Consider the following 25,313-nt stretch of genomic DNA (forward strand, 5'->3'; position numbering starts at 1 on the left):
ACTGTATCCCATTGTCTCTTAGATCTTCTATTATAGTCAATTCTACCATAAGTCAACATATGAGTTCCCCAAAAGCTCATCACTATGCAAAATCTTGTAATAAAAAACACAAGACTTAGGGGAGAAAGGGGGTTAATTAAGGACACAATGCTCAAAAACTTCATCAATTAGGAATCTAATGAAAAGCTTTATATATGTTAAGTGGTTAAGAAATACATAAAGACAACAATAAATAGTGACAACTTCTAGGACCTTAGGTTCTTCTTCGTTCCACCTGGATCCCAGATGACAGGCTGGGATAGTCTTGAGCAAAATGCATAAGAAGACCTTGCGTGTGGAGAACATGACTAAATGAGCATGTGCAGGGGGAGGGAAGGAACCAACCCTCCTCTTCTACAGTTCCTACTATACATGAAGATATAGAATAAATATTGCATCAGAAGATATACACTAAATATTACACTTTGACAAAGACCACAAGTTTGCTTGTTAGAGTGCTTGTCAGAAGGGTTGCAACTTGTCAGTTGCAACAGTTTGTCAGGGCACAGTTTCCTGAATTCTTGCTGTTCCTTGTGGAAGAAATCTCCCATAAAAACTCAAAATTCTTATTATTCTAAAAATGTTCCTTAATATATTCATTGCATGGAATCAAATTCACATTTAAAAGATAAATGTTATAGCAGAACTGACTGTATTCCTCTTTTTCTTGTCTACCAAAGGGAGGCTAAAATAAAGCACAAATGGACAGGAGCATAAGGAAGCAAGGGCATCAAGAGATGGATACAACAAGAGCTATCACATTGAGACTTGGAGGGTTAGTCTTAGAGTCACCATAGGAGAAAGAAGAGCTGTGGGAGAGGAGGTAGCATTCATTCTTATGGGAAGCCCACCTAGCTCTGCTGAGTTCTCCCTCATTCCTCCAAATTACCATGTTATAATAATATTTGCAGCAGGATAGCTCATTGAGCAGCCAAAGGTCATGAGATTTATGGGAACATTCTCCCCCATGTGCCTATTGTTGGTTTCCTATCTTTGATAACACAGGAAGGGAGATAGACCTGGTATGACCTGGATGGATTGGCTCAAACCACAGGTGCAGAGGCACTCACATCTTTCTGCCCTGTAGATATGGTTGACTTGGGTTCAATCCTGTGCAGCCTGATCTCTATTGAGAGGAAGCTTTCTATTTTTTCCACATGCATTGGCTCACTAACAAAGGATTGTAACAAAAGAGATTATTTCTTACAAATCTTGTGCTCCCCCCAAAGGGCAAATTAACAAATGTATTTAAGGTAAAATGTAAATCAGGAATGGGACAAGCAATTTATTCCTTCTCACAAAAAGGATTGCTTAGTATAGATAAACCACAATATGTATTAACAGAGTGATTATAACAGAATCCAGTAACTTATCATTACTGGTACAATAGTCTGGGAAGCTAATATTTAAACTTTATCAGAAAATAAAGCAGTTTTTAATACTTCTGATGAGACATTTCACATTTCATCTCTGTTGGGCACTGTCAGAAAAAATGCCAAGTTTGAATTAATCTTTTTTCTTTTAAGTCTTCTTTCATATTTTCTAGATTAATCTTCTTTCTTTTTTCTTTTCTCTCTGATACAGAAATTTCCTTCTATCAGCCAGTTTCTCACTGAAACTCAGGAATTTCAGAAGTCAAAAATTCATAAGTCCCATGCCAATCCTTGATAAGAGAATAATAATGGGATAACAAGAAACTTGTTGACCTAAGATCAGGAAACAATAAACACAAAACAAGCAGAAATTGCTATGTGATCACTGACACATGGAGGCTGGATGGAAAACAGGCAATTATTTCTTCCCCCATCTGACTCACCTAATGCAAAATGAAATAGTCCTCATGCTTCAGAACTAAAGAGAGTCAGAGAGATCAGTTGCTTGCTTTTTTTTCATCTGATGAGTAATTAACTGTACTGGCTCAGCAAGTCAGTTAGGGTCTCCTCCTCATTTACCATTGTAAGTCCTTCAGTGATGAATCATCCATGGCTGGATGCAGCACTGCCCCACAAACTTCCATGTTGTCACCTGAAAACAAGAATAATTACTAAGCATACTACAAAGTGGGAGGTGGGGAACACAAAGGACCCATGCTGCCTGGCTATTGGTTAATGATGTAGAAATGACTGAAATAAATAGGAAGCACAAATATGAATGAAAGTTATCAGGAATGGTCAGGAAGAAGAGCTGTTAGGAAGATAAAACATGATAGAAGTGCAGAGCAGAAGCTACCTTCAAGCAATTAAACATTATGGGTCTCACATACTCCCTCATCTTCTCCATATTCTAGTCAAACCGGGCTACCAGTTGCTCTCTGAATCTGACATTGTCTTTCCCTTCTCTAAGACTTTACTCAATCTGTACCCTATGTTTGGAACACACCCTTTCTTTCCCTATGTCTCTCAGAATCCTTGTCTTTCTTTTCTTTTTTTTTTTAACTTTTTTTTTTTTTTTTGCAGGGCAATGAGGGTTAAGTGACTTGCCTAGGGTCACACAGCTAGTAAGTGTCAAGTGTCCGAGGCCAGATTTGAACTCAGGTACTCCTGAATCCAGGTCCGGTGCTTTACCACTGCGCCATCTAGCTGCCCCCCATCCTTGTCTTTCTTTAGCACTCAGCTCAAGTATCAACATTCTGTAGCAACCCCTAGTTGGAAGTACTCTCTTCCTCAAATTGCCTTTTATCTGTGTAGTGGCAGAAAAGATTGAGTTATTATGCCTTTCTTGACATATGTAAAGCCATGTTAGAATAGGGCTCCATTTTAATGTAAATGAGTAGTTACATCTAACCCACATATTTTCTTCCTTTACCCCAGATCTTTAGCAAGGCCAACCAAAAGACAGGATCTGAACAATCTTAAGCACTTGAGGTCAACAATAGAGCATCATATTAGGAAATCTGTCTCTCCTTTGAAAGACTATAAACTGTCTCTAAGACCAGTGATTGACTATACTTTAGAAAGATCACTTTGCCAGCTAAGTGGAGGGTGAATTGGACTGGAAGAAAGACTTGTAGAAAGGAGACCAACCAGCAGGCTATTGCAATAGTCCTGGTGTGAGACAATTAGGACCTGTTCTAGGGTGGTGGCATTGTCGGAGGAAAGATATGATAGATGCTGTGAATGTAAAATCGACAAGCCTGGACAACAGATTAGATATACTGGTGATTAGAGGGGTGAGAAAGAGAGAGAGATAGGAGATGAAGATGGCACTTAGTTTGTGAGACAGGATGTCTTGGAGGATAGTAGTACCCTCCACATCAATAGGGAAGGGATAAAGGAAAGGGTTAGGGAAAAATAATGAGTTAAATTTTGGGCATACTGAACTTAACACGTTCATAGGATATTCATAATTCAGATGTTCAATAGACAATTGGAGACAGGAGACTGAGGGTCAGCAGAGAGGTTAGAGCTGGATAAGTAGATTTGAAAATCATTAGCAAAGAGATAATAATTAAATCCATGAGAGATGATGAGGTCACTAAGTGAAATAGTAAAGAGGAATAAGAGATGGTCAAGAGCTCAGAACAGAGCCTTGTGGGATACCATAGTTATCAGGCATGGCCTGGATGAAGATTCAGTAATGGAGACTGAGAAGAAGCAGTCTATCAGACTATCAGAGGAGAACCAGAAGAGTCATGTCCTAAAAACATAGAAGGAGAAGAGGGTGAATGATTGTTTCAAAGACTGAAGAGAGTACAAGAAGGATGAGTATTGAAAAAAGCCATGAGATTTGTCAATTTAAAGATAATTAGTAACTTTAGAGAAAATACTTTTATTTGAATTATAAAGTCAGAAGCCAGACTGTAGAGTTAAGAAGAGAATGAAAGGAAAAGATATGGAGGCACCTTTTGTTGATGATCTTCTCAAGGAATTTAGTGAAAAAAGGAAGGAAAGATATGGAACAATCATTAATGGGGTGGACAGATCGAGTGAGATTTTTTTGAGAATAGGAAGACATGATCATGTTTATAGGGTATAGGAAAGCAGTCAATAGAAAAGGAAAGATTGAAGATAAGTGAGAGAATTGTGGTCAAATGGAATGGCATCCCATTCCACTGGCTGAGACAGGATGGAATGGGATCAAGTGTGCATGAAAGGGGCTGGCCTTGGCAAGAAGGCCACTTTATTATATGAGATGGAGGTTAAGAAAGAGATATCAGCAAAAGGCATGTAAGTGGGTTAATAAGACGAGAAAGAGAATGGGAAAAGAGGGAGAGTGGTCTTTCTTTGACTTCCTTATACTGTTATCTTCCCAGGCCAGTCTGAGGCAGGTCCATAGTCTTCCTCAACCTGCCTCATACTCCCAAGCCTCCCACCAAACTCATTGTTATAAGTCTCCCCGGTCCTCTCATTCTCTTCCACTACTGCACCACCTCCATACCTGCACTCAGCCTTGTATCCCTTGGTTTGTCCCTCATCAGCTGGCTTCAAGGATACCCCTGATAGTAGATTGAGGAGCAGCTAGGTGGCACAGTGGATAGAGCACTGGCCCTGGAGTCAGGAGTACCTGAGTTCAAATCCGGCCTCAGACACTTAACATTTACTAGCTGTGTGACCCTCGGCAAGTCACTTAACCCCAATTGCCTCACTAAAAAAAAAATAGTAGATTGAGCCAAACTGAGACTCTGCCTAAAATTACCTTATTGTTAGCTCTGGAGACAGGTTGGGTGCTGTGATGGTGCCTTTATTTCCAGAAGTATTTCATTTGCAGTACAATGGGAATGATCTTTGTAATTATCAGCAAAATTATTATTACCACAAATTTGCAAACTGATGTTTCATTATAAAGAAACCCTGCATATGAGAAAGAATCTATGAACTGATGTTTATGGGAAACCATATATCCCTTCCTAGCTCTCACTGGGAAAGAGGTCTGGAACCATCTATTTCTGACTCCTTGGCAACCCTCTCCATATGGAATCGAAATGTTCCTTATGCATCACACTCTATTTTAGTTTATCCATACTCAGAAGGGTGCCAGGACCCTATACTTTAGGTAAGAACAAAGAAGAGGGCAGAGGAGATCATTACTCAAGAGGGAAAAGGGGACACGGAGCTCAAAGTCATATAGGAACTAGTTTTACTTGGGGCCTCAAAGCTATAGAGAGACCAGGAGACTTGGGCCAGTTTGTCAAAAGGAGTGGGGGAAAATTCAGGGTCTGGACTGCAAAGAAAATGGGGCACAGGAAGACGGCAGCACTTTGATGGGAGACACAAAGGGGTCAGAGTAGTGCAGGCATTGGAGTCCACTAAGGGGTCAGGGCCGTACATGGACTGAGTGGTACACAGGTGAAAAAATGCTCAAGATTGGAGGAAAAGGGGTAAACACAGATCAGGGCTATACTGAGCAATGAGTCATAAGGACTGCACAGACAGGGACATTCAGACTCTAGGTTGCTTAGGGACTACACAATTGGGGATTTATTATTATCACATGATTCCATTGCATTGCTGCCCACCCCTCCCTTCTTACCTATGCATCTGTGCTGTATCCACAAATAAAATATAAGCATTTCAGATTCCAATGTAGAAGTCAGAGCTAGGATGCCATTAATCTTAGCCATCCAGGGACCTGACCTCTTAAAATATACTGAAAAAAAACCTCCCAATCATGACAGGATGATTATGATCTTGTCTTTCCTGTTGCCCATTCACCATAGTTAGGTTTAAGTATAACTTGGTTGCTTATGTGGATATAGCATCCTGGGCAGCTGTAGTACACCTCTCTTCTGCACAACAAACTTCAGTGATTCCCTATTCCTTGTAGGGTCAGATATAAACTTGTTTGTTTGGCATTAAACCCCTTTATAACATCGTTCCATCTTTAGAGCTCTATTATACATGACTTCTACTCAAACATTCTATGGTCTAGCTAAAATCATTTTCCTGCTGTTCTACCCATTCCAAAAGTTAGTTCCAAAAGGTTTGTCAAGCTGGGGTGGGAGTGGGGATAAGCTCCCACTCTCTATAAAATGCTCCAATGGCGTCTCAAATAGCCTCAGACAACCAAAGCCCAACTCCTGGCCTTCTTGTGGCGGAACTGTTTCCACTAACAGGAGAAGGGGCGAAGGCCAGTCACTGGTGCCTTAAAAACCAGTCACTTCGGGCAGGTGGAGCTCGTTAGCCTTGGCAGGCAACCCACCTAGGGGAAGGAAACCCTGATTTTAAAACTCCGCTGTCTTGCGGCTATACCCATATATGGGAAAGGCTTCAGGAGTTAACCCCGAGGAAAAATCAGGAGTCTGAGTCCCTTAGGCAGTTGGATATTGGACATCACATCCCTCTGGCAACTCCTGGGGCGGCACTGGTGCCAAACTGTATTGGCTCTGCCTCTCCTTTGGATCCACCAATGTCGCGGAGAGGGAAAACCTGCTGCATGGGCAACAGCTTGTTTTCCATATTGATCTGCCCAGGCCAGCATCCTGGAGAGGATACTACAGCTTCTCCTTATGGGGTAGATACAACATGGGATGTGGCAGTTACCAGTTATAAGTCACTCAGGAGCTGCGGCTCCCACATCGGACTGCACAGCCACACTGTGACCTGTGGCTCTTCAAGGTGCTGATCCATGGTTGTCTGCGACTGGTGGAGGCCTCCTACTACCCATTCCATTTTTTTTTTTTTAGTGATGCAATTGGGGTTAAGTGACTTGCCCAGGGTCACACAGTTAGTAAGTGTTAAGTGTCTGAGGCCGGATTTGAACTCAGGTACTCCTGACTCCAGGGCCGGTGCTCTATCCACTGTGCCACCTAGATGCCCCTACCCATTCCACTTTTAAACTCTATTCTTTTGTATAGGCTGTCATCTTTGCCTGAAATGCTTTCTCTCCTAGACTTCGCCTCTTAGAAGTCCTAGTTTCCTATAAACATCAGCTCAACCAAGACCATCTACATACCATTTGTCCAGATAATATCTAACAGAGGCTGATATCTCCCCTTCATAATAGTCTTGTATTTATTTGTTTAGGTTTCTAGATGCATTTTATCCCCCTTAATAGAATATAAACTCCTTGAGGGCAAGGATTTTATCCCTTTTGTCTTTGTATCCCCAGTACCTAGTATAGTGACTGGCATACATTGGGTACTTAATAAATAGTTGTTATTTCTCAATTGATTCAAGTATGCTAAATTCCAGCCAAGCTGTTCTAGTCTTTGCCTTTCCTCATCACCATATCCCCTCCTCACTCCTTGCTTCACTCCCAAGGCAAGAGTTAATCTCTAACTCATTTCCATTTCTAAGTCCATTCTTCCTTCAAGACCCATCTCAGGGGCCACCTTCTCATTGATACCTTCCTTGACCATTTCCTATCACCAAGTAAAATTTGTTTCTCCCTCCTCAGATTTCTCATAGTGTATTGCCTACATCTCCCCTTTGTACTTATTTCACTTTTGTACCCATGACTCATTCTCACAGAGATTGTCAGCTCCATGAAAGCAAGTCCAAGTTACTGAGTTACTAATGGGAAATACCAATTTATCAAAACATCAATTTCTTTCTTTAGCCCATACTACAAAGCAAAGCATACAGCTAACTCTTAAAAACATCAGTCAATTTAAACTTTTTCTTATTGCTTTAAGAAGTCAAAAATGATATTTATTCAGGCTCTTACCTACCCAACCCTACCCAGGGGCAGGTATTAGGACTGAGAATAAGTGAGGAAATAGGTGGGTTTTTTTGTAATCCCATAAAGTTTAGTACATGCTTTGCATACAGTAAATTGATCAATATACAATGAATTGGGGAAAAAGACATGAATGAACAGGATTGGTCCCTCTCTGAGGACTATAGACAAATTTAGAGTAGGGAATGGGAAGGGAGAAAATTCATGTAGTTGCATGACTATAAAAGTACTTGGGAGGAGCACAGGCATTGAAGAACATGGAACATAAAGGGTCCTGGGGAGTAAGTGGTATCCTAGCACAAGTGACTAGGGACTGGGTAAAAGTTAGGCTCTCAAGACTTTGGGTTCTAAAATCCTTGTCTCCCCCCGACCAGATAAGCTTGATGAGACCAAAAGGAAGCCCTTGCCCAGTTTCCCGTCATAGTTACCTTGGAAGAGCAGCATCAATAATAAAAAACCTGAAATCATTACCATCCAAACCATAAAGAAGACCAGAATGTATATTGGTGGCAGTATCTGTGACTCAAGTTCTTGACCTACAAAAACAATTAATTACACATAAGGCTCAGGAGCAGAGTAGTAATGAGGACCCTTGAAGCATCTTCCCTCCCTACTTCCCACACTAACAACCCCATTGAGCAGAGGGTAGTGCCATATCTGCAAACAAAATCTGGACTCCTTTGGCTCCTGCTAGTCCCTATCCCAGCTTTTCACCCCATAACAGACACTGCTCTCCCTTCTAGAATAACATTACCATGCCCATATATCTCATTTTTCTAAACCCAGCTCAGGTCACATCACCTGGTGTTATCCTCACCTATTTGTGAGATGTATCACTAGGTTGCCTTGATTATGCCAGAAAGTATAAGTGGGATAAGGTGCCAGTTTTGTATACTTTTGGATGGATGTTATTCTTGTAGGATCTTAGATTTGGAAGGAACTCAGAGGCCCATCTTGTTCAACACACACCAGAATCAGAAACTACCTTGATACTTTCCCTACAAGTGGTCATCTAGCCTTTGCTTAAAGACTCACAGGAAGGAGTAGCCAACTATATCCCATGGGGATCCCTTTCACTTCAATATTGCTTTAATTGTTAGACAGTGTTTCTATACATCAGGCCTAAACTTGCTCTTTTGAACTTGGTATTCAAAAAGCTGCTGTGAAACCTGGCTTCTGTGGGCTTCTTAGTAGGAAGAGGGACTTTGAACTGTCTTTTGTGAAACTAAGACATGGCCATGCCGTTATTTCAGTCTATAGTGTAGACATTTTTTCTACTTTCAGGTAAAGGAGTCTTGGAGGTGGCTATGACCTTGTTTTGTTTTGTTTTGTTTTGTTTTTGTGGGGCAATGGGGGTTAAGTGACTTGCCCAGGGTCACACAGCTAGTAAGTGTTAAGTGTCTGAGGCCAGATTTGAACTCAGGTCCTCCTGAATCCAGGGCCGGTGCTTTATCCACTGCGCCATCTAGCTGCCCCCTGGCTATGACCTTGTGAGCTTCAAAAGACACCATCAGGGTGTCTGGGGGCTGGAGTCCTTGCAAGGATTTATTGGAAGTCAGACATCATGAAGCAAAGTCTTAAGGAACCTAAAGCACTCACCCAATAGAAACATAGAGGTAGACTCATCCATCCATATTTGGAAGTCAATTTGGTTGGATCAATGCTTTGTAGAAATTGCCATTGGTCTGAGCCTGCAGTCCCTGGGAACTGAGGTGATATAGGAAAGAGTGCCCCCAGGAGGAAATATTTCTAATTGTGTTCTTGCAAAATTGTAGTAAATATTCCTTTGTAAAAACTAGTCAAATCCAACTATTCTGAAGAGCAATTTGGAACTGTGCCCAAAGGACTATAAAACTGTGTATACCTTTTGATCCAGCAATACTATTGCTAGCTTTATATCCCAAAAACATCCCTAAAAAAGAGAAAAAGACCTATTTGTGCAAAAATATTTATAGCAGCTCTTTTTGTGGCGGCTAAGGATTGGGCATCAAAGGGATGTCCATCAATTGGGGAATGGTTGAACAAGCTGTGGTATATTATTGTAATGGAATTTTATTATGTTATAAGAAATGACAAGCAGGATGATTTTGGAAAGGCCTGGAAAGACTTATATGAACTGATGTATAGTGAAGTGAGCAGAACCAGGAGAATGTTGTGCACAGTGACAGAAATATTGTTTGATGAAGAACCATGAATAATTTAACTATCTTAGCAATACAATGATCCAAGATAATTCCAAAGGGCTAATGATGAAGCATACTATCTATCTCTAAAGAAAGAACTGTTATTGATTGAACACAACTGAAGGATGCTATTTTTCACTTTCTTTCTTTCATTTTTTTCTTTCATTTGAGTTTTCTTGCACAAAATGACTAATATGGTAATGTTTTACATAATTGTACTTCTATAACCTATATCTGGTTGCTTACTGACTCAGAGAGGGGGAGGAGAAGGAGGGAAGGAGGGGTAAAATTTGAAACTCAAAACTTTAAATAAAAACGTTTATTATCAAAACAAAAGCTAATTGATATTAAGCAATTAAAAAGAACTGGGATGCTAATCACTGGCAGTTAACAGTGGAGTAAACACAATAGGATGGTAGTTCTGAAATTATTAGAGAATGGTAACCTCCTTGTTCCTAAAGTTACTTTAGTCTCCTGAGAGCTGTAGTTAGCCTCACTCTGGATGACTAAGGTGAGAAAATCACTATGTACTTATCATAAGATTATAGGTTTTGACCTAGAACATACAAACAAAGCTGTCAAGTCCAACCATCTCCTTTTCCACATGAAGAGGCTGAGGCACAAAAAGCAAAATGACTTGTGCAGGCTTACAAAGACAGTAAAAAATGGAAAATGGATTAGACTTCTACCATTTGTCCCTCTGGAACAGAACTAGTAGCAATGGGTAAAAGCTACAGAGAGGATGATTTAAGTTTGATATCAGCAAAAAATTCTTAATGACTAAATTTGTCCAGAAGTGGAAAGAGCTGACCCACTTAGGGAGACAGGACTTCTCATTATAAGTCTTTGAGCAAAGGATGGAAGCTCTATTAAATTCAACAAGCATTCATTAAGTATTGTCCATGTGCAAGGCAGCAGGCTAGGGGGCAAAGATGAAAACAGGTACCTTCTGGGTGTTTAGAGAAAGGTTTCTTGTTCAGAAATGTGTCAAAGTATATGACCTTTGAATTCCCTTCCAATTAGGTTATCCTGTGAGTCTGTTAATAACAGAATTGGGAAGATAGTTTCTCTTCCCCTCATACACATGCAAAGAGGCCCAGTCCAGAACCCAGTTCTTCACCTAGGACCTTCAGCTCCATGTCAGCTTCCTCTTGGTGAAAACCATCTTCAATGAGACACTTGTACTTTCCTGCATCTAAGAGTCTCACATCCTATATCTTCTGTGACATTTCCATTTTCAATAGCATCTCTCACCAGCTCCATCCTTCCTTGGTAATTAGGGGCCTGTTCTCCAAACTGATCCTGCCCATCACGAAAGAGATGTACCACATGAGTGGATTGCAACCATACCGCCTCCATTTGCTGAATACTCTGAGGTGGGGACAGGTAACATGATAACTCTGCCTCTCCACCAAGTGAGACTTGGATGGGTCCTGCAGGTCCAGTGACTGAGAACTTTCCTGTTCAATCAGGCAGGAAGAAGAGACATAGGGTCAAAAAAAAGAACAACGGAAGAGAGAAGGTTATAAGAGGTTTATACAAGAAAGGGGTGAATAACAGAACCCTAAAATCAGGTGGGGAGGGGGAAAATAAGGAAAATGGAAAATAAGGGAGGACTGAGACAATAAGAAGACCACAGCAGAGAAAAGGGGGAAGATAGAGACAATATCCTGAACAGACTAGGAGGATATTAGGGAATGATTTCAGAGGGTACTAGAGTATTAGAGTGGATTAGTATCTCTATATGTTCAGCCCTCAGTGTTTAGAACCCCAGTCCTAGCCCCTGAGAGTCAGAAGCAAATACTCTTACCTGAGGCCAATGTTGGCTTCTTGGGAAGGAGGATGAAGGTAATCACAAAACTGGAGAGAAAGGAGCCTGAGAGAGTGAGACCCTCTATCACATCTGGGAGAAGACACAGGAAGGGGGGAGGTATTATTGCATGGTGTGGATTTGGGAATTAGATGGTAAATGACTATGATAGAGGCAGTGGGGACATTGTCTGGGAAAAGGAAACAGGAAGCCAATGACTAATTGTGATCACTATCTCTGACAAGAACACAGAAAGACTGACTGATAAGAACATCAGAGATCATTAGCTATTACCAAGACACAGGGCATCAGCAGCTATTAAAAAATTACAGGAAGTCATCAATTTGATTATTGTCAGTGGCCTCTATCAATCTCATTCAAGGTCACTTGTCTGTGATTCTTCACTTCAAAGACTACCCCAAAAATCCTGTATCAGCCTTGGACCCAGAATCAAACCTGTGGCCTCATTCTTCTCCCCAGAGCCTTCTCTAGTGTTCCAGAGGATTTTCTCAGATCACATCACCCTCATATGTCCAATTCTTGCCTCCCATCCAAACTCCCCCAAATCACACTTTCTGCTCTTGCTTGCTCTGAGCCTCACAGGATAAAACCTGTATATCTGGTATAAAGTTGGACTTAGAGAAATAACCTTAAATACATTCATCTGTCTGTAGACCTCTCTACAGCCAGTGATACTGGGCCTAGACTAATTTTTCAGTGATTAGCATAATCCTACCCTCTCTCTCTTTAGTCTAGTGATTCTGAAACCCTGTCTGTAAGCATACAAACTCTATTCTCCATCCTTTACTGCTAATTTCATTATTCCTATTATCTTCAACACTAACTCCTAAATGTCCTACCCCAGATCTACCAGTTCTTTCCACTGTGCTCTCTAAATTGCTTGCTCCATAGTTAACAATATTGCTTTCATTTATACCTTTTTCCTTTCCTTAGTGACTGTTACTAAGACCTGAATCTCTTCTGATGATACCATTCCTCTAGTCACCCTTTTTATGGTTGTAGGGTCAATTACACTGTCCCCCATGTACTGATGAAAATACTGGAAACTAAGGCAAGAAGAAAGGTAAGGGGAATCAATATGTATCATTTCTAGACATATATGCAATTCCACAAGGAATGATAATATAGGCTTTATGTTATCCTTGCTCATATTTGGGTGATAACCATGCCTAACCATTGACTTCTGTTTAGAACCTCAGATGAAAGAGTGTTGCAACTACTCACAATCAGTACATCTTTCATTTGAGAGAAATACTAAAATATACCTCCAAATTAGCCACAGCTGCAGCTCAGAAAATCTTTAATGTAAAGAAAAGACAATATGATGTGAGAGTACATTGTGGAGAACTTCAGCAATGAGATAGAGTTCTATTAAGAAACCTTGCTATTCCAGGGACTCACAGGTTGGCTGACTGATAGAAGGCTAACCCATACTAAGTTGTTGACAAATTGAACAGTTAGTTTACCTATTTACAAGGAAATAGTCCCAGAAAATAGAGGAGAACCTGTCAAGACTATTAGCCACAACTACCTATTGTCAATAGGAGAATTAATTGGACTTTCAGTGAGCAGATGAAGACAAAAGATGATCAGTTACTTCAGTGACTGTTGAGCAAAAGTGATTATCCACTAGTGGTACAAAGACTGTCTCCCCCAGATATAGGAAATGAAAGCGAAGTTTCTAAAAAAAAAATTTTAAACAAAAGATGATGTGCACTATTAAAGGGCAATTAATAGTACAAGATGTACACTATTAACTGCCCAAAGGCAAGTCCTTTCTTAGCAAAAACTGTTATCATAGAAACTTCTAGGATATAGATATGCCCTATAGCACACAAACACATTGATAGCTCACCTTCCCCTGCTGTTAGCCCAAGTGGAGACAAACAAGTCTATAATGGTCAGTCATTTGCTAACTCAGCTATAGAGGCAAAGAGATCATCCACTCCAAAGAGAATTAGACTTTCCAGACAAGTCATGACACTAACTTACAAGTGAACCAAAAGAAACAGTTACATATTTATTAGGTGAGAATACCAGAGGCTGTCCATGAGAAGTGTGTCTTGCATGTAATTGTGTATATTCATTGTTACACATGTTAATAACTGCATGTTTGAGTATGCTTGTTTATTAAACTGTTCTCTTCATGTGAATTCTAGGTTATGTTCTCATTATAACAATGCCTATTGTGATCACTCTTTATTTGCATGTGTGCCAATGCTTGTCATTATTAGTAGTAGCAATAACAATAATTAGCGTTTATATAGCACTTTAAAGTTTGGAAAGCAGTTTACATATATTATATCATTTGTCTCTCATAACAATATGCTGAGGCAAGTGCTATTTTATAGATAAGGAAATTAAGAATGAAAAAGGTTAAGTGACTTGGCTAGAATCACAGTTAGCAAGTATCTGAGGAAGGATTCAAACTCAGGTTCTGTTGATCCCAAATCCAGTGTTTTTCCACTATAGCATCTAACCTTTATTTTTTATAGATAGGTATATGGATAGCATTATTGTTACAGGAATCAAGGTTTACTTTGTTAGCCATTCTTTGACTCATTGTGATTGTCTGATGTGTACTGTGGCTATCCATGTTCTGTTAATCTGTACATGTATTACATTTTGTTTATAATTTATCTATGTTGTCATGGGATGCTTTACTTAGTGTCACTGTATTGCATGTACCATTAATTTATATTGCTTTTCTTGGAGGTTTTCTATAGTAATGAATGGAATGATGCCACCTGCTGGAGAGTTACTATAGGGAAGCTCTGCCATGAAGAGAAGGCATCTGAGGGCAAGGCATGCGGTCAGGTCCTTGGTGTCAGGAAGTGATGTTTGCTCGTTGGTACTGTCTGTCAAAGCTACCAGCCAATTAGCTTGGAGCTGTGTGTGGGGGGATGTTCCCAGTTTCACAGGAGTCTCCTGGGAGGAAGGAGGAAGTGTTAGGTCCTTTTTGGTCCTGACCTTGCCATGGTGGGTTGGATGATGGGGTCTCTTAGAAATAGATTTTTACCTTTCTCTCTGATCCTAATGCTCTTTAATAAATACTTAAACATTTAAATACTCTTGCTAAAGCTTATAATTTATTGGCGACCACTCATTAAATTTTAGATAGTATAGCTAGAATTTTAGCCCCTTACACTATAATATTGGAAACATCCTAGGATTTCATGGAAATTACCCTTACTGTCTAAAGCCCTGGTGTGTTTTTCCTGTAGAGTTATAAGCTTCAAACATATACTGGTTGATTTTTTCAAGAGGCAACATAACATTTCATCCCAAGGGAGGTAGATACCCTTCCTGGACCACCATTATCTCATTAGTGAGTCTGGCAGTCTCACAAAGGACAGTCCTGTGACACAGCCTATATAGAAAGATGTGCTTCTTGATTGGTGGAAAGACTTCTGAGAGAAAGAAACAGGGAAAGGTGTGAGCCAAGATTAGAAGAAAGAATAGTGAGTGGAGGGGCAGCTAGGTGGTGCAGTGGATAAAGCACGGGTCCTGGATTCAGGAGGTTCTGAGTTCAAATTTGGCCTCAGACACTTGACACTTACTAGGTGTGTGACCCTGGGCAAGTCATTTAACCCTCATTGTCTTGCAAAAAAACAACAACACAAAAAACAAAAAACAAAACAAAACAAAATAATAGTGGGTGGAGATGCCATGGTGCCTCTTGTGGGTAAATGACTAGTAGGAAAACAATACAAAGAGAATCAGGAAGGACAGAGAGGACATATAAGGGATAGAGAATAAAAAGGGCAAAAGGCACTAATATGGGAGAGCAGAGGGTACGTGGTACAGGGACATGGAAGAGGCCAGTTTGGCAAGACTGTAAAATGTGTGGAGAATAAGAGGATGTCAGGCTAGAAAGGTGTCAGGACAATTCAATGCTAGATAAAGCAGCTGACACTTTGGTCCCCAATCGATAGCTCACCCAGAGATGACCTTCTAGCCCACTGGAGGTCACTAGTTTGGTGAACATGGGAAATAGGAGAGAAGCAACCCATTTAACCTTTGGATAGCTCTAATTATGAGGAAATAGTTTCCTTTCATTGATTGAACTGAAATCTGCCTCTGCCACTTTTCCCACTACTCCTAAGTTCTGACCCTCTCGGCTTGGGGTCAAGCATTTCTTCTCCTTTCTTTTCTACATGAAAGTCCTTCAAATATCTGGGTTACCTGACACTCCCATGATGACCCAAGTTTCCTTTTCTCCAGGCAAATTTTAATTCAACTCAAATATTTTTCACATTCATTCACATTTAACAAGTATTTATTTGGTGCTTATTATTTGACTAGCACTGAGTGGGGAGGATGGGAGGAAGCAATCAGGGATAAGCAACTTGCTCTGAGTCATACAGCTATTGTGTCTCGGGCCAGATTTGAGCTCAGGTCCTCCTGACTCCAGGGCCAGGGCTCTCTATCTACTGTTATTTGTTATAGAAGGTGCTAAGAACTGAGATTACAAATGCAAACAGAAAGGCAGTTCCTGCCCCCAAGAAGCTTCCATTCTACTTGTTCCCCTTCGTTCTATATAAAGCTCCATGTGGAAGTATTTGCAGGGTGTTGTGCCGGCCTGGGCATAAGAGGATTGAACATTCCCAGCTCCTGAATATTTGGGCTCTTCACTAACACAGTCATCCTCTGCATGCTTCTCAGCTGGGCTGAAATATAGCACCTAGAACTAAAGATGATGCTCCAGACATTGTCTGAGCCATGCAGATTATATTGACCTAATCCCTTCCTGTCCCTTGCACTCACTCCTCCTCAGTCAGTCTGCCCTATCTGTGCCAGCCTGCAATTATATCCTCCAACTCTGTCTCCACACCTGTCATCCAACATATGAGAACCAGGGTGACTAGAACAGTGGATCAGGCTCAGAGACTATAGAGACTGGGATTATGTCTGGTTCCTGGCATTGTTCCAGACTAGAAGGAAACCTCAGTGCCAAGGGTTTAGGGTCCCAAAAAGAGTCAGTTTGAGTTGAGGGTGGTTGGGGGTGGTGGTGATGGAGGAAGAGTGGGGCTAAGGACATAAACCAGACTTACCTCCCATTTTGAGTTGAGCTGAGCTGAGGGACAAAGTTGAATTCCTATGTTTGCTCACCTGTGTGCAGTGTCTCTTCACTCAGTAGGAGGATTTCTCCTGGATGTCATCTGGGCTGGGAGTCAGTCATGGAATGGGAGGCAAATCTATTCTTCACTTCGGTCTCCTCTATCCACATCCCATGATCTCCTCCTATCCCCCAGGTAAGGCATGACCAGACACATTTGCTCCGTATACAGTTCCCATTCCACCTTCTGAAACATGCTCCACTTCTGCCTTTGGTGTCAACATGATTAAGTCAGACCACCCGAAGCCCAATTCCAATCCAAACCCAGACACACTTCTTCCAGGGCTTATGTCCTATGATTCCTCCTCTTCACTGTTATGTCTGTGTGTTCAGGAAATGTCACATTAGGCTGAGAGTTCCTTTCTTCATATCTCTAGCCCTTAGAAAGGTTCCTAGCATATATTAGATGCTTAATAAATTTTTGGTGACTTGACAACTAGGCTCCAGCTCTAAATATAATCCTCTTTCCATTATAAGATGGTGCCTTCCAAACTTAGAGTAGATTTCACAAAAGAATGAGATAGACTATTTCTGTATCAAGTAAGGATTCTTTCCTTTATTTTGGTCAGAAACTATGATTCCATCTGTTTAAGGAATGACTGGTATGGACATTCCTTCTGTTAATGCAATTACCTTAGAGATTGATTGAAGTAATGAGAGGTTAAATGACTTGACCAAGGTCACATAGCTGGTGTGGCAAAGGCAGGACTTTCTGAGCCTAAGGCTGTCCTCCTGGCCACTATATCAAACTGCTTTTAAGATATTTTGTCATTGAATATTAATATTTTACTCTTAGAGGCAGGACTCTAACACCAGCCTACTAATCCTCTCAGTTTCAGGTTCAATGTTGGGATGCAATGAGCCATTGGATATTTAATGCTACACTTTTAAAACCATATGTCCTAATACAACAAAGATATGTAACAAGGATACAGTGATATGTAACAAGGATAGACTTGGCTCCTCTGGATGCAATCCCCTTTGTCTCCTCTGGAAGTGCATCTGGTCATTCAGTTGCCAGGATATGGTGACTCACATGGTCTCAAGCACCCACCAAGTATGAGAGATGCCAACTACACATACCTGGGGCCTTTTGTGCTCCCAGAACAGGAAGCTGTATCAGGTAAGCTGAAACCAATCAGGATTTGTGTAGGGGAGGAAGCTGGGTGGGGGAGTTGGGGAAGCTGTGTCAGGAAACTGATGGTCCTACCACACTTACAAAGGAAAGACTGAGACCTAAAATAAAACATGCATGGGCAGGAGCATGGGCAAACAGGTGCAGCAAGAGATGAATCAAATCAGAGCTGTCAGTGTGAGATAAGGTATTCTGGCCTTAGGTCAATGTAGAAGGAAGAAAGATGGGAGAGAGGATGAGCAATGAATTTTAGCATAGGCATACCCAACTCCACTGAGTTCTCCCCCCTCCCTCTAAGACAGTGAGTGACAGGCATATTCACATAAGGATAGCTCCCTGAGTAGTCAAAAGTCATGAGGATTGTGAAACTATTCTGCCCTAGGTGACTGTACTTGGTCCTTTCCCTTCTCTGATATCACAGATACAGAGATGCTAGGTATAACCTAGAAGTACTAACCACAGATGCGGGGCACTCACCCCTCCCTGTCCTGTACTAAGCATATGGTTGAATTGGGTTTGGCCCTGTGCAGCCTGGCCTCTGGTGAGAGGAGGCTCCCTTTTATACACACACATTGGCTGGCTAACAAATCCCTACCTGAAGGTTAAATGAAAAGTGATTATGTCTTACAAGTCTCAGTTTCCTCCAAAAGGAAAAAGTAACAAAGGTATTCAAAGTATGATATGAATCAAGAATAGGACAAGTAGTTTATTCCTACTCACAAGAAGAAATGCTAAGTACAAACAAATCATAATATGCTTTAACAATGTAATTGGAACATATTTCAGTAGTTTATCTTTACATGCACTATAGGCTGGGAGACTAATATTTGAACCTTATTAAAGTATAAGGTAATTTTGGTTTTGTTGTTCACTTGTTTCAGTTGTGTCTGACTCTTTGTAATCCCATCCAGGGTTTTCTTGGCAGGGATACTATACTATTTCCTTCTCCAGTTCATTTTATAGATGAGGAACTAAGACATACAGGTTTAAGTAACTTTCCCAGGATCACACAGATAGTAAGTGTCTGAGGACAGACTTGAACTCATGAAGACGGGTCTTCCCAATTTCAGTTCTGGCAATTTATCCACTTTGTGCCATTTAGCTCTTCTATAAAACAGTTTGTAATACACTAATCAGGCACTTTACATTTCACCTCTAACATTGTGAGATCAAATTCCAAGCCTAGTCCAGACATCTTCTTTTGGGTGGTATCCTTTCTGATGTAGAAATGGCCCCATTTAGCATTTAGTTTCTCACTGGAACTCAGGAATTTCAGACCTTTCATACCACAAGGTCCCAGACAGTCCTTGACAAATCCAGCATGGGAAACTTATTTGCCAAAGTCATGACAGAATAAACATAAAAAAGGCAGAAGTAACCATGTGATCACAGATACATGGTGGCTGGATAGTGTAATGATTGGAATGATGCCACCTGCTGGAGACTCACTGTAGAAGAGTTCCGCCCATGAAGCGAAGGTCTTTGAGGGCAAGACCAGGAGTCTTTTCTTTGGCATCAGGAAGTGACGTTGGCTAGTGGGAGGAAGAAGGAAGAGACTGGCGCTTGGTCTCAGGCTCTTTCCTGAAGACACTGGTGGAGAAGGCAGCTAAGAAATGCACTCTCCCTTTAATAGATAGGAATCTAGGCCTTTCTTCTCTCTTTACCAAATTCTTATTCTCCTTAATAAACGCTTGAAAGTCTAACTCTTGCTAAAGCTTATAATTTATTGGCGACCACTCATTAGATATTTTAGACAGAATAGCTAGAATTTTAGCCCTTCACAATAGAAAACAGGACAAACAGCCCTTCCCCAGCCTGATTCTCCTGTTGTAATATTAAAGAACCTTCAGACTTCCAGGTTAGAAGGGAAGAAAGAATCTGGGAGGTGAGTAGCTTGCTTTTTGTATGTTTAATGAGGCATCATCTGTTCTGGATCAGCAGCCAATTAAGATCTTTCATTCTCTACCATTGCAAACCTCTCTGTGATCAATCATCCATGGCTAGATGCAGCACTGCCCCCAACTCTCCATATAGTCACCTAGAAACAAGAATACATACTCAACATATTACCTGGTCGGAGGTGGGGAACACAATAGGTATTGGCTAATCCTGAGGAAGAGACCAAAATAAATAGAAAGCACAAGCATGGGATATAAAGGTTGTCAGGAGTAGCCAGGAAGGATTATGAGAAAGGAAGAAGGAAGATATTAGGTGTTCAGACTGAAGTATCACCCTCAACTCCTTAGTCTCTCTCACCCCATATAGGCCATCCATTAGTGATGGGTGATTGTGATGTCTCTAGATTTTAGTTGAAGGAAGCCAGAGAAGTCAGGAGGCTAAGGTGAGGAGAGAGAGAGTTCCAGGCATGGGGGACAGTTAATGGAAATGCCCAGTGTCAGGAGATGGAGTGAAGAGTGCAAGGAACAACCAGGATGCCAGTATCACAGGATTGCAGAATACGTGGAAGGGAATAAGAAGACTAGAAAGGTAGGAAGGGGCCAAGTTAGTAAGGGTTTTCCAAGCCAAATAGAGGATTGTATATTTAATATTGGACATAATATGAAGTCACTAGAATTTATTGAATTTAGTGACATATTTTCTAGAGTGGCATGGAAAGCTACTTGAGCCAGTGAGATCCACTAGCAGGAATTTTCAAGAGTCCAGGGGTGAGGTAATAAGGGCCTGACTCAGAAGGTAGCAGTAACAGAGAGAAGGGACCATATATGAGAGATGTTACAAAGGTAACATTGAAAGGCCTTAGCAAGAGATTAGAGATGGCAGAAGGGTCAGAGAGTGAGGAATTAAGGATGACCCATAGGTTGCTAACCTTGATACCTAGGAAGATGGTGGAACCCTCAAATGGAATAGGGAAGTTAGGAAAGGAGAGGATTTGAGGGGGGAATTAGTTCAGTTTTCTACATATTGACCTTAAGATGTGCATGAGACATTAATTTTGAGATGTCTAATAGGCTATTGGAGATGCAAGATTGAAGATCAAGAGAGAGGTTAGGACTGGACAAATAGATTAGAGAATTATCAGCATAGAGATGATAGTTGAATCCACTGAGATAATTAGATCACTGAGTGAAATAGTATAAAGAGAGAAGAGGAAGCCAAGGACAAAACCCTGTGGGACACCCATGATTAGGAGACATGGCCTGGATAAATATCCCGTGAAGATGACTGGTCAGATATGAAGGAGGAGGACCAGGATAGAGCAGTATCACAAAAAGCTAGAGAAAAGAGGGAATTAAGTAAAAGTAAGGAGTAGCTAGGTAGCAAAGTGGATAGAGCACTAGGCTTCGAATCAGAAAGAATCATCTTCATGCATTCAAATCCAGCCTCAGACACAAGCTAGCTGTGTGACAGTGGGTGAGTCATGTAGCTCTGTTTCCCTCAGTTTTCTTATCTATAAAATGAACTGGAGAAGGAAATGGCAAAAATACCACTCTAGTACCTTTGCAAAGAAAACCCCAAAATGGAGTCACAAAGAATTGGAAATGACTAAATAACAACAAAGAAAAGAAAAGGCAGCAACAGTATCAATGGCTGCAGAGAGGTCAAGAGAGATGAATGAATTTTGATTAAAAGGCCATTAGATTTGACATATTGCTCATTAGTTATTTTGAAGAGAGGACTTTCATTTGGATGATGAGGTGAAAAGCCAGAATATAGAGTTAGGAAGAATGAGAAGAAAGGAAGTAGGCACCTATTTTAGATGCATTCTCAAGGAGTTTAGTCACAAAAGGGAAGAGAGGGCTAGCAGAGATGGATGGAACAATTTTTTTTTGAGAATGGAGGAAACACATTTATGTTTATAGGCAATAAGGAAGCAACAATTAGATATGCAGAGATTGAAGATAAATGAGAGAATGGGGATGCTAAAGGGGAAAACTCTTCTGGAGGAGACAATAGAATGGAATTACTTGTAAGTTTAGAAGGATTGCCTTAGCAAGAAGAGGCACCTCTTTGTTTGAGACAGGGATGAAGGAGGACATAGTGGAAGAAGGCATCTCAGTGATGTGAGATGAAGAGGAGGGGAGAATATAGATCTCTTAGAAATTTTAAAAATGAGATATATCTCAATTTTTTTTAGTTAAATATGAAGCCAGGTTCTGTGTTATGAGGGTGTGTGTAAAGTTAGTCATGGGAGGCTTGAGGAAGGATAAAAAGGTTTGGAAGAGTCACTTTAGTGAATGGGATAGTGAAATAATTAGGGAAGTTTAAAAAGATTGCCTTGCATTGTGAAGGTCCATGTTGAAAATAATGCAACATAAATTTATAGTGGATCTAGTCAGCATGGTTTTGTGATTTTCTTCAGTTTCTGACAGTTGCAGGTGTGTAGGAACAAGGTAGAAGATGGTGGGAGTGATCTAAAGCTGAAACTTTTCAAGACAAGTTAGAAAATAAGATAAAGGGGCAAAGGACTCAAAAGAAAAGAAAAATGGAGAGTTAAACTAGTTTTCCAAGGGTTCAGGACAGGGAAGTGAAGAGTGTAGCAAATGTAGGGGTGATGGCCTGGGAAAGAACTGAGGGATTAATGGATGGAGGTGATGGTGAGAATGAAGAACAGAGTTTCAGTTGAAAGGAAAAAGATCTAATATAAAATCCTCTGGCACTCAAAGCCCGTCATAACCTACTAATGCCTTTCTGGTCTTCTTTTTTTTTCTCCAGTCTTCTTACAACTTGTATCACCCATCTCACATACACTGTTTTCCAGTAATACTGACTTTGATGTTCCTTGAATAAGACACTCCATATCCCAACTCCAAGGATTTTCACTGGCTGTCCCTCATGTCTAGAATTTTCTCCCTCCATATATTAGTAACCCAACTTCCCTGGATTCCTTCACATACCAGCTTAAATAACACTTCCTATAAACATCCATTCCCTTTCCTAATTTTAGTGACTTTACTCTGTTGATTATCACCTATTTTTCCTGCATATAAATTGTTAGTATGTAATGATTTGTGTGTCATTGGGAGATGACATATACTGTGACCTTCCTGAGAGCAAGGACTGTCTTTTGCCATTCTTTGCATCCCCAGGGCTAGCAGAGTGCCTGGCACATAGTAGGTGCTTAATAAATACTTACTAAGTGACTGACCACTATAAGCCATCAAACTTGACCCAAAGGGAAGAGATGTAGATAGTGGCTGAGAGGGTTGGAGCTGACTTTCAAGGACTTTAAGCAAATTAAGTACTAGAGAGCTTGCTAGGAGAAGGTGGTCCTCAGCCACTAGCCTGGAAATAGAGGAAAAAGAAGTTCTCACCTCCCTTACAACCCCATCTCCAACTCCCACTACAATTTAGGGACTTGGACATGGCATCTGCCTCCTTGATCTCACTTGGAAACAAGGAAGGGAAACAAGTTTGGGTACTGGATCAAGGTTTCTCAACTCAGAGAATAGGCATCTATTTGAGAAGATGCATAGAGAAAAGGAGAGAGGAATGAGGAAAGGGGGGTAAAGAGAGAAGTTTATAGAGGAAAAATAGAAAGGAGAGGCATCAGAAGGAAGAAAGAAGGAGAAAAGAGGGAAAGGACAGTGAGGAGAGGGGACAAAAGGCCTAAGGAAAATTGGAGAAAAGGAGAATGGGAAGGAAAGAGGGAGAATGATCTCTCTTTGACCTCTCTCTACTATCCTCTTCCCAGCCCAGTCTGAGGCAAGTCCATTGTTTTCCTCAGCCTATCCCATGTCCCCAAGCCTCCCACTGACCTTCTTATGGTTATTCTTCCTTTCCCTTTTATCTTTTACCACTCCTACACCAACCCAATCCCCACCCCCACCTTGAACTGAACACAAGTGTCCCACATGCTCAACTTGGTCTCTCATCAGTTGTCTGTGGGGGATATCCTACCTGTAATTAAGTCAATTGTGGATCCCACCTGAAATTACCTTATTATCAGCTCTGGGGCCTGGTAGGGTACTGTGACAAATTCTCAATATGTATAGTCTCAAAATAAATATGATTTCCATTAAAACTATAACACTCTTTAAAAATACAAGCATCACAATTGTTCCAATAAATTTCCAGTCTTTCCAAACTGATAGCTCCTTATGAAGAAAACCTGTAAGCCAAAAAAAAAAAAAAAAGACCCATGAGCTGATGCTAAGAAGAATTAGAATGCCTTTTTCAAACTCTCCTGGAGAATGAAGGCTAGGACCATCTGTTTTTGGCCCCTTGGCTGCCCTTGGGCCCTCTGAACCCTCTCCAAATCCCTTCCTGTATTTCAGATATGGATTCTTATGTATCATACTCAATTTAAATTAATCCAAACTCAGAAGGATCCCAGTACTCCATACTTTAGCAAGTGCATTGTGATGTTTGAAATCTAATGTGGGTCCTTACCTGTCCTCCCCCCAGTTTTGTGGGGGAAACTAGCTCAGATTTACTGATAAATTCAGCAAGAGTTTAGGTTTTTAAGTATTTATTAAAGTGTATTAGAAGTTAGTGAAGACAGGAAGGTGGGTTAGTGGTACCAAACCTGGAGCTTTACTATAAAGTGGCAGTCATCAAAACTATCTGTTACTGGCTAAGAAATAGAGTGGAGGATCAATGGAATAGGCTAGGCACAGGAAACACAGTAGTAAATGACACTAGTAATGTACTGTTTGATAAACCCAAAGACTCCAGCTTCTGGGGTAGGAACTCAGTATTTGACAAAAACTGCTGGGAAAACTGGAAGACAGTATGGCAGAAATTAGGCATAGACCAACATCTTACACCTTATACTAAAATAAGGTCAAAATGGATACATGATTTAGACATAAGAGGTGATACCATAGGTAAATTAGGAGAGAAAGGAATAGTCTACCTATCAGATCTTTGGAAAGGAAAACAGTTTATGACCAAACAAGAAATAGAGTATATTATAAAATGCAAAATGGATGATTTTGATTATATTAAATTAAAAAATTTTTGTACAAACAGAAGCAATGCATCCAAAATTAGAAGGGAGGCAGAAAGCTGGGAAACAATTTTTGAGGCCAGTACTTCTGATAAAGGCCTCATTTCTAAAATATATAGGGAACTAAATCAAATTTATAAGAATCCAAGTCATTCCCCAATTGAGAAATGGTCAAAGGATATGAACAGGCAGTTTTCTGATGAAGAAACCAAAGCTATCTATTCCCATATGAAAAAATGCTCTAAATCTCTAATGATTAGAGAGATGCAAATTAAAACAACTCTGAGGTACCACCTGACACCTATCAGATTGGCTAAAATGACAAAAAAGGAAAATAATAAATGTTGGAGAAGCTGTGGGAAAATTGGAACACTAATGCATTGTTGGTGGAGCTGTGAACTGCTCTAACCATTCTGGAGAGCAATTTGGAATTATGCCCAAAGGGCGATAAAGCTGTACATACCCTTTGACCCAGCAAT

The 25,313-nt window shown here is 40.7% G+C and overlaps 1 protein-coding gene across 1 annotated transcript in view; it reads right to left on the minus strand.

Annotated features, from left to right (window-relative positions):
* Window positions 1-1,082: 1,082 nt before the first annotated feature.
* LOC122745664 (butyrophilin-like protein 2) overlaps window positions 1,083-25,313 on the minus strand; it is a 34,871-nt gene continuing 10,640 nt past the window's right edge. Inside the window, 6 exon segments of the mRNA XM_043991073.1 lie at window positions 1,083-1,209; window positions 1,992-2,064; window positions 5,120-5,234; window positions 10,922-11,060; window positions 11,062-11,299; window positions 11,650-11,742. Of these exon segments, the coding sequence (XP_043847008.1) occupies window positions 1,083-1,209; window positions 1,992-2,064; window positions 5,120-5,234; window positions 10,922-11,060; window positions 11,062-11,299; window positions 11,650-11,742 (785 nt within the window).

The sequence above is a fragment of the Dromiciops gliroides genome, chromosome 1 (assembly GCF_019393635.1).
Source record: "Dromiciops gliroides isolate mDroGli1 chromosome 1, mDroGli1.pri, whole genome shotgun sequence".
Taxonomy (NCBI): domain Eukaryota; kingdom Metazoa; phylum Chordata; class Mammalia; order Microbiotheria; family Microbiotheriidae; genus Dromiciops; species Dromiciops gliroides.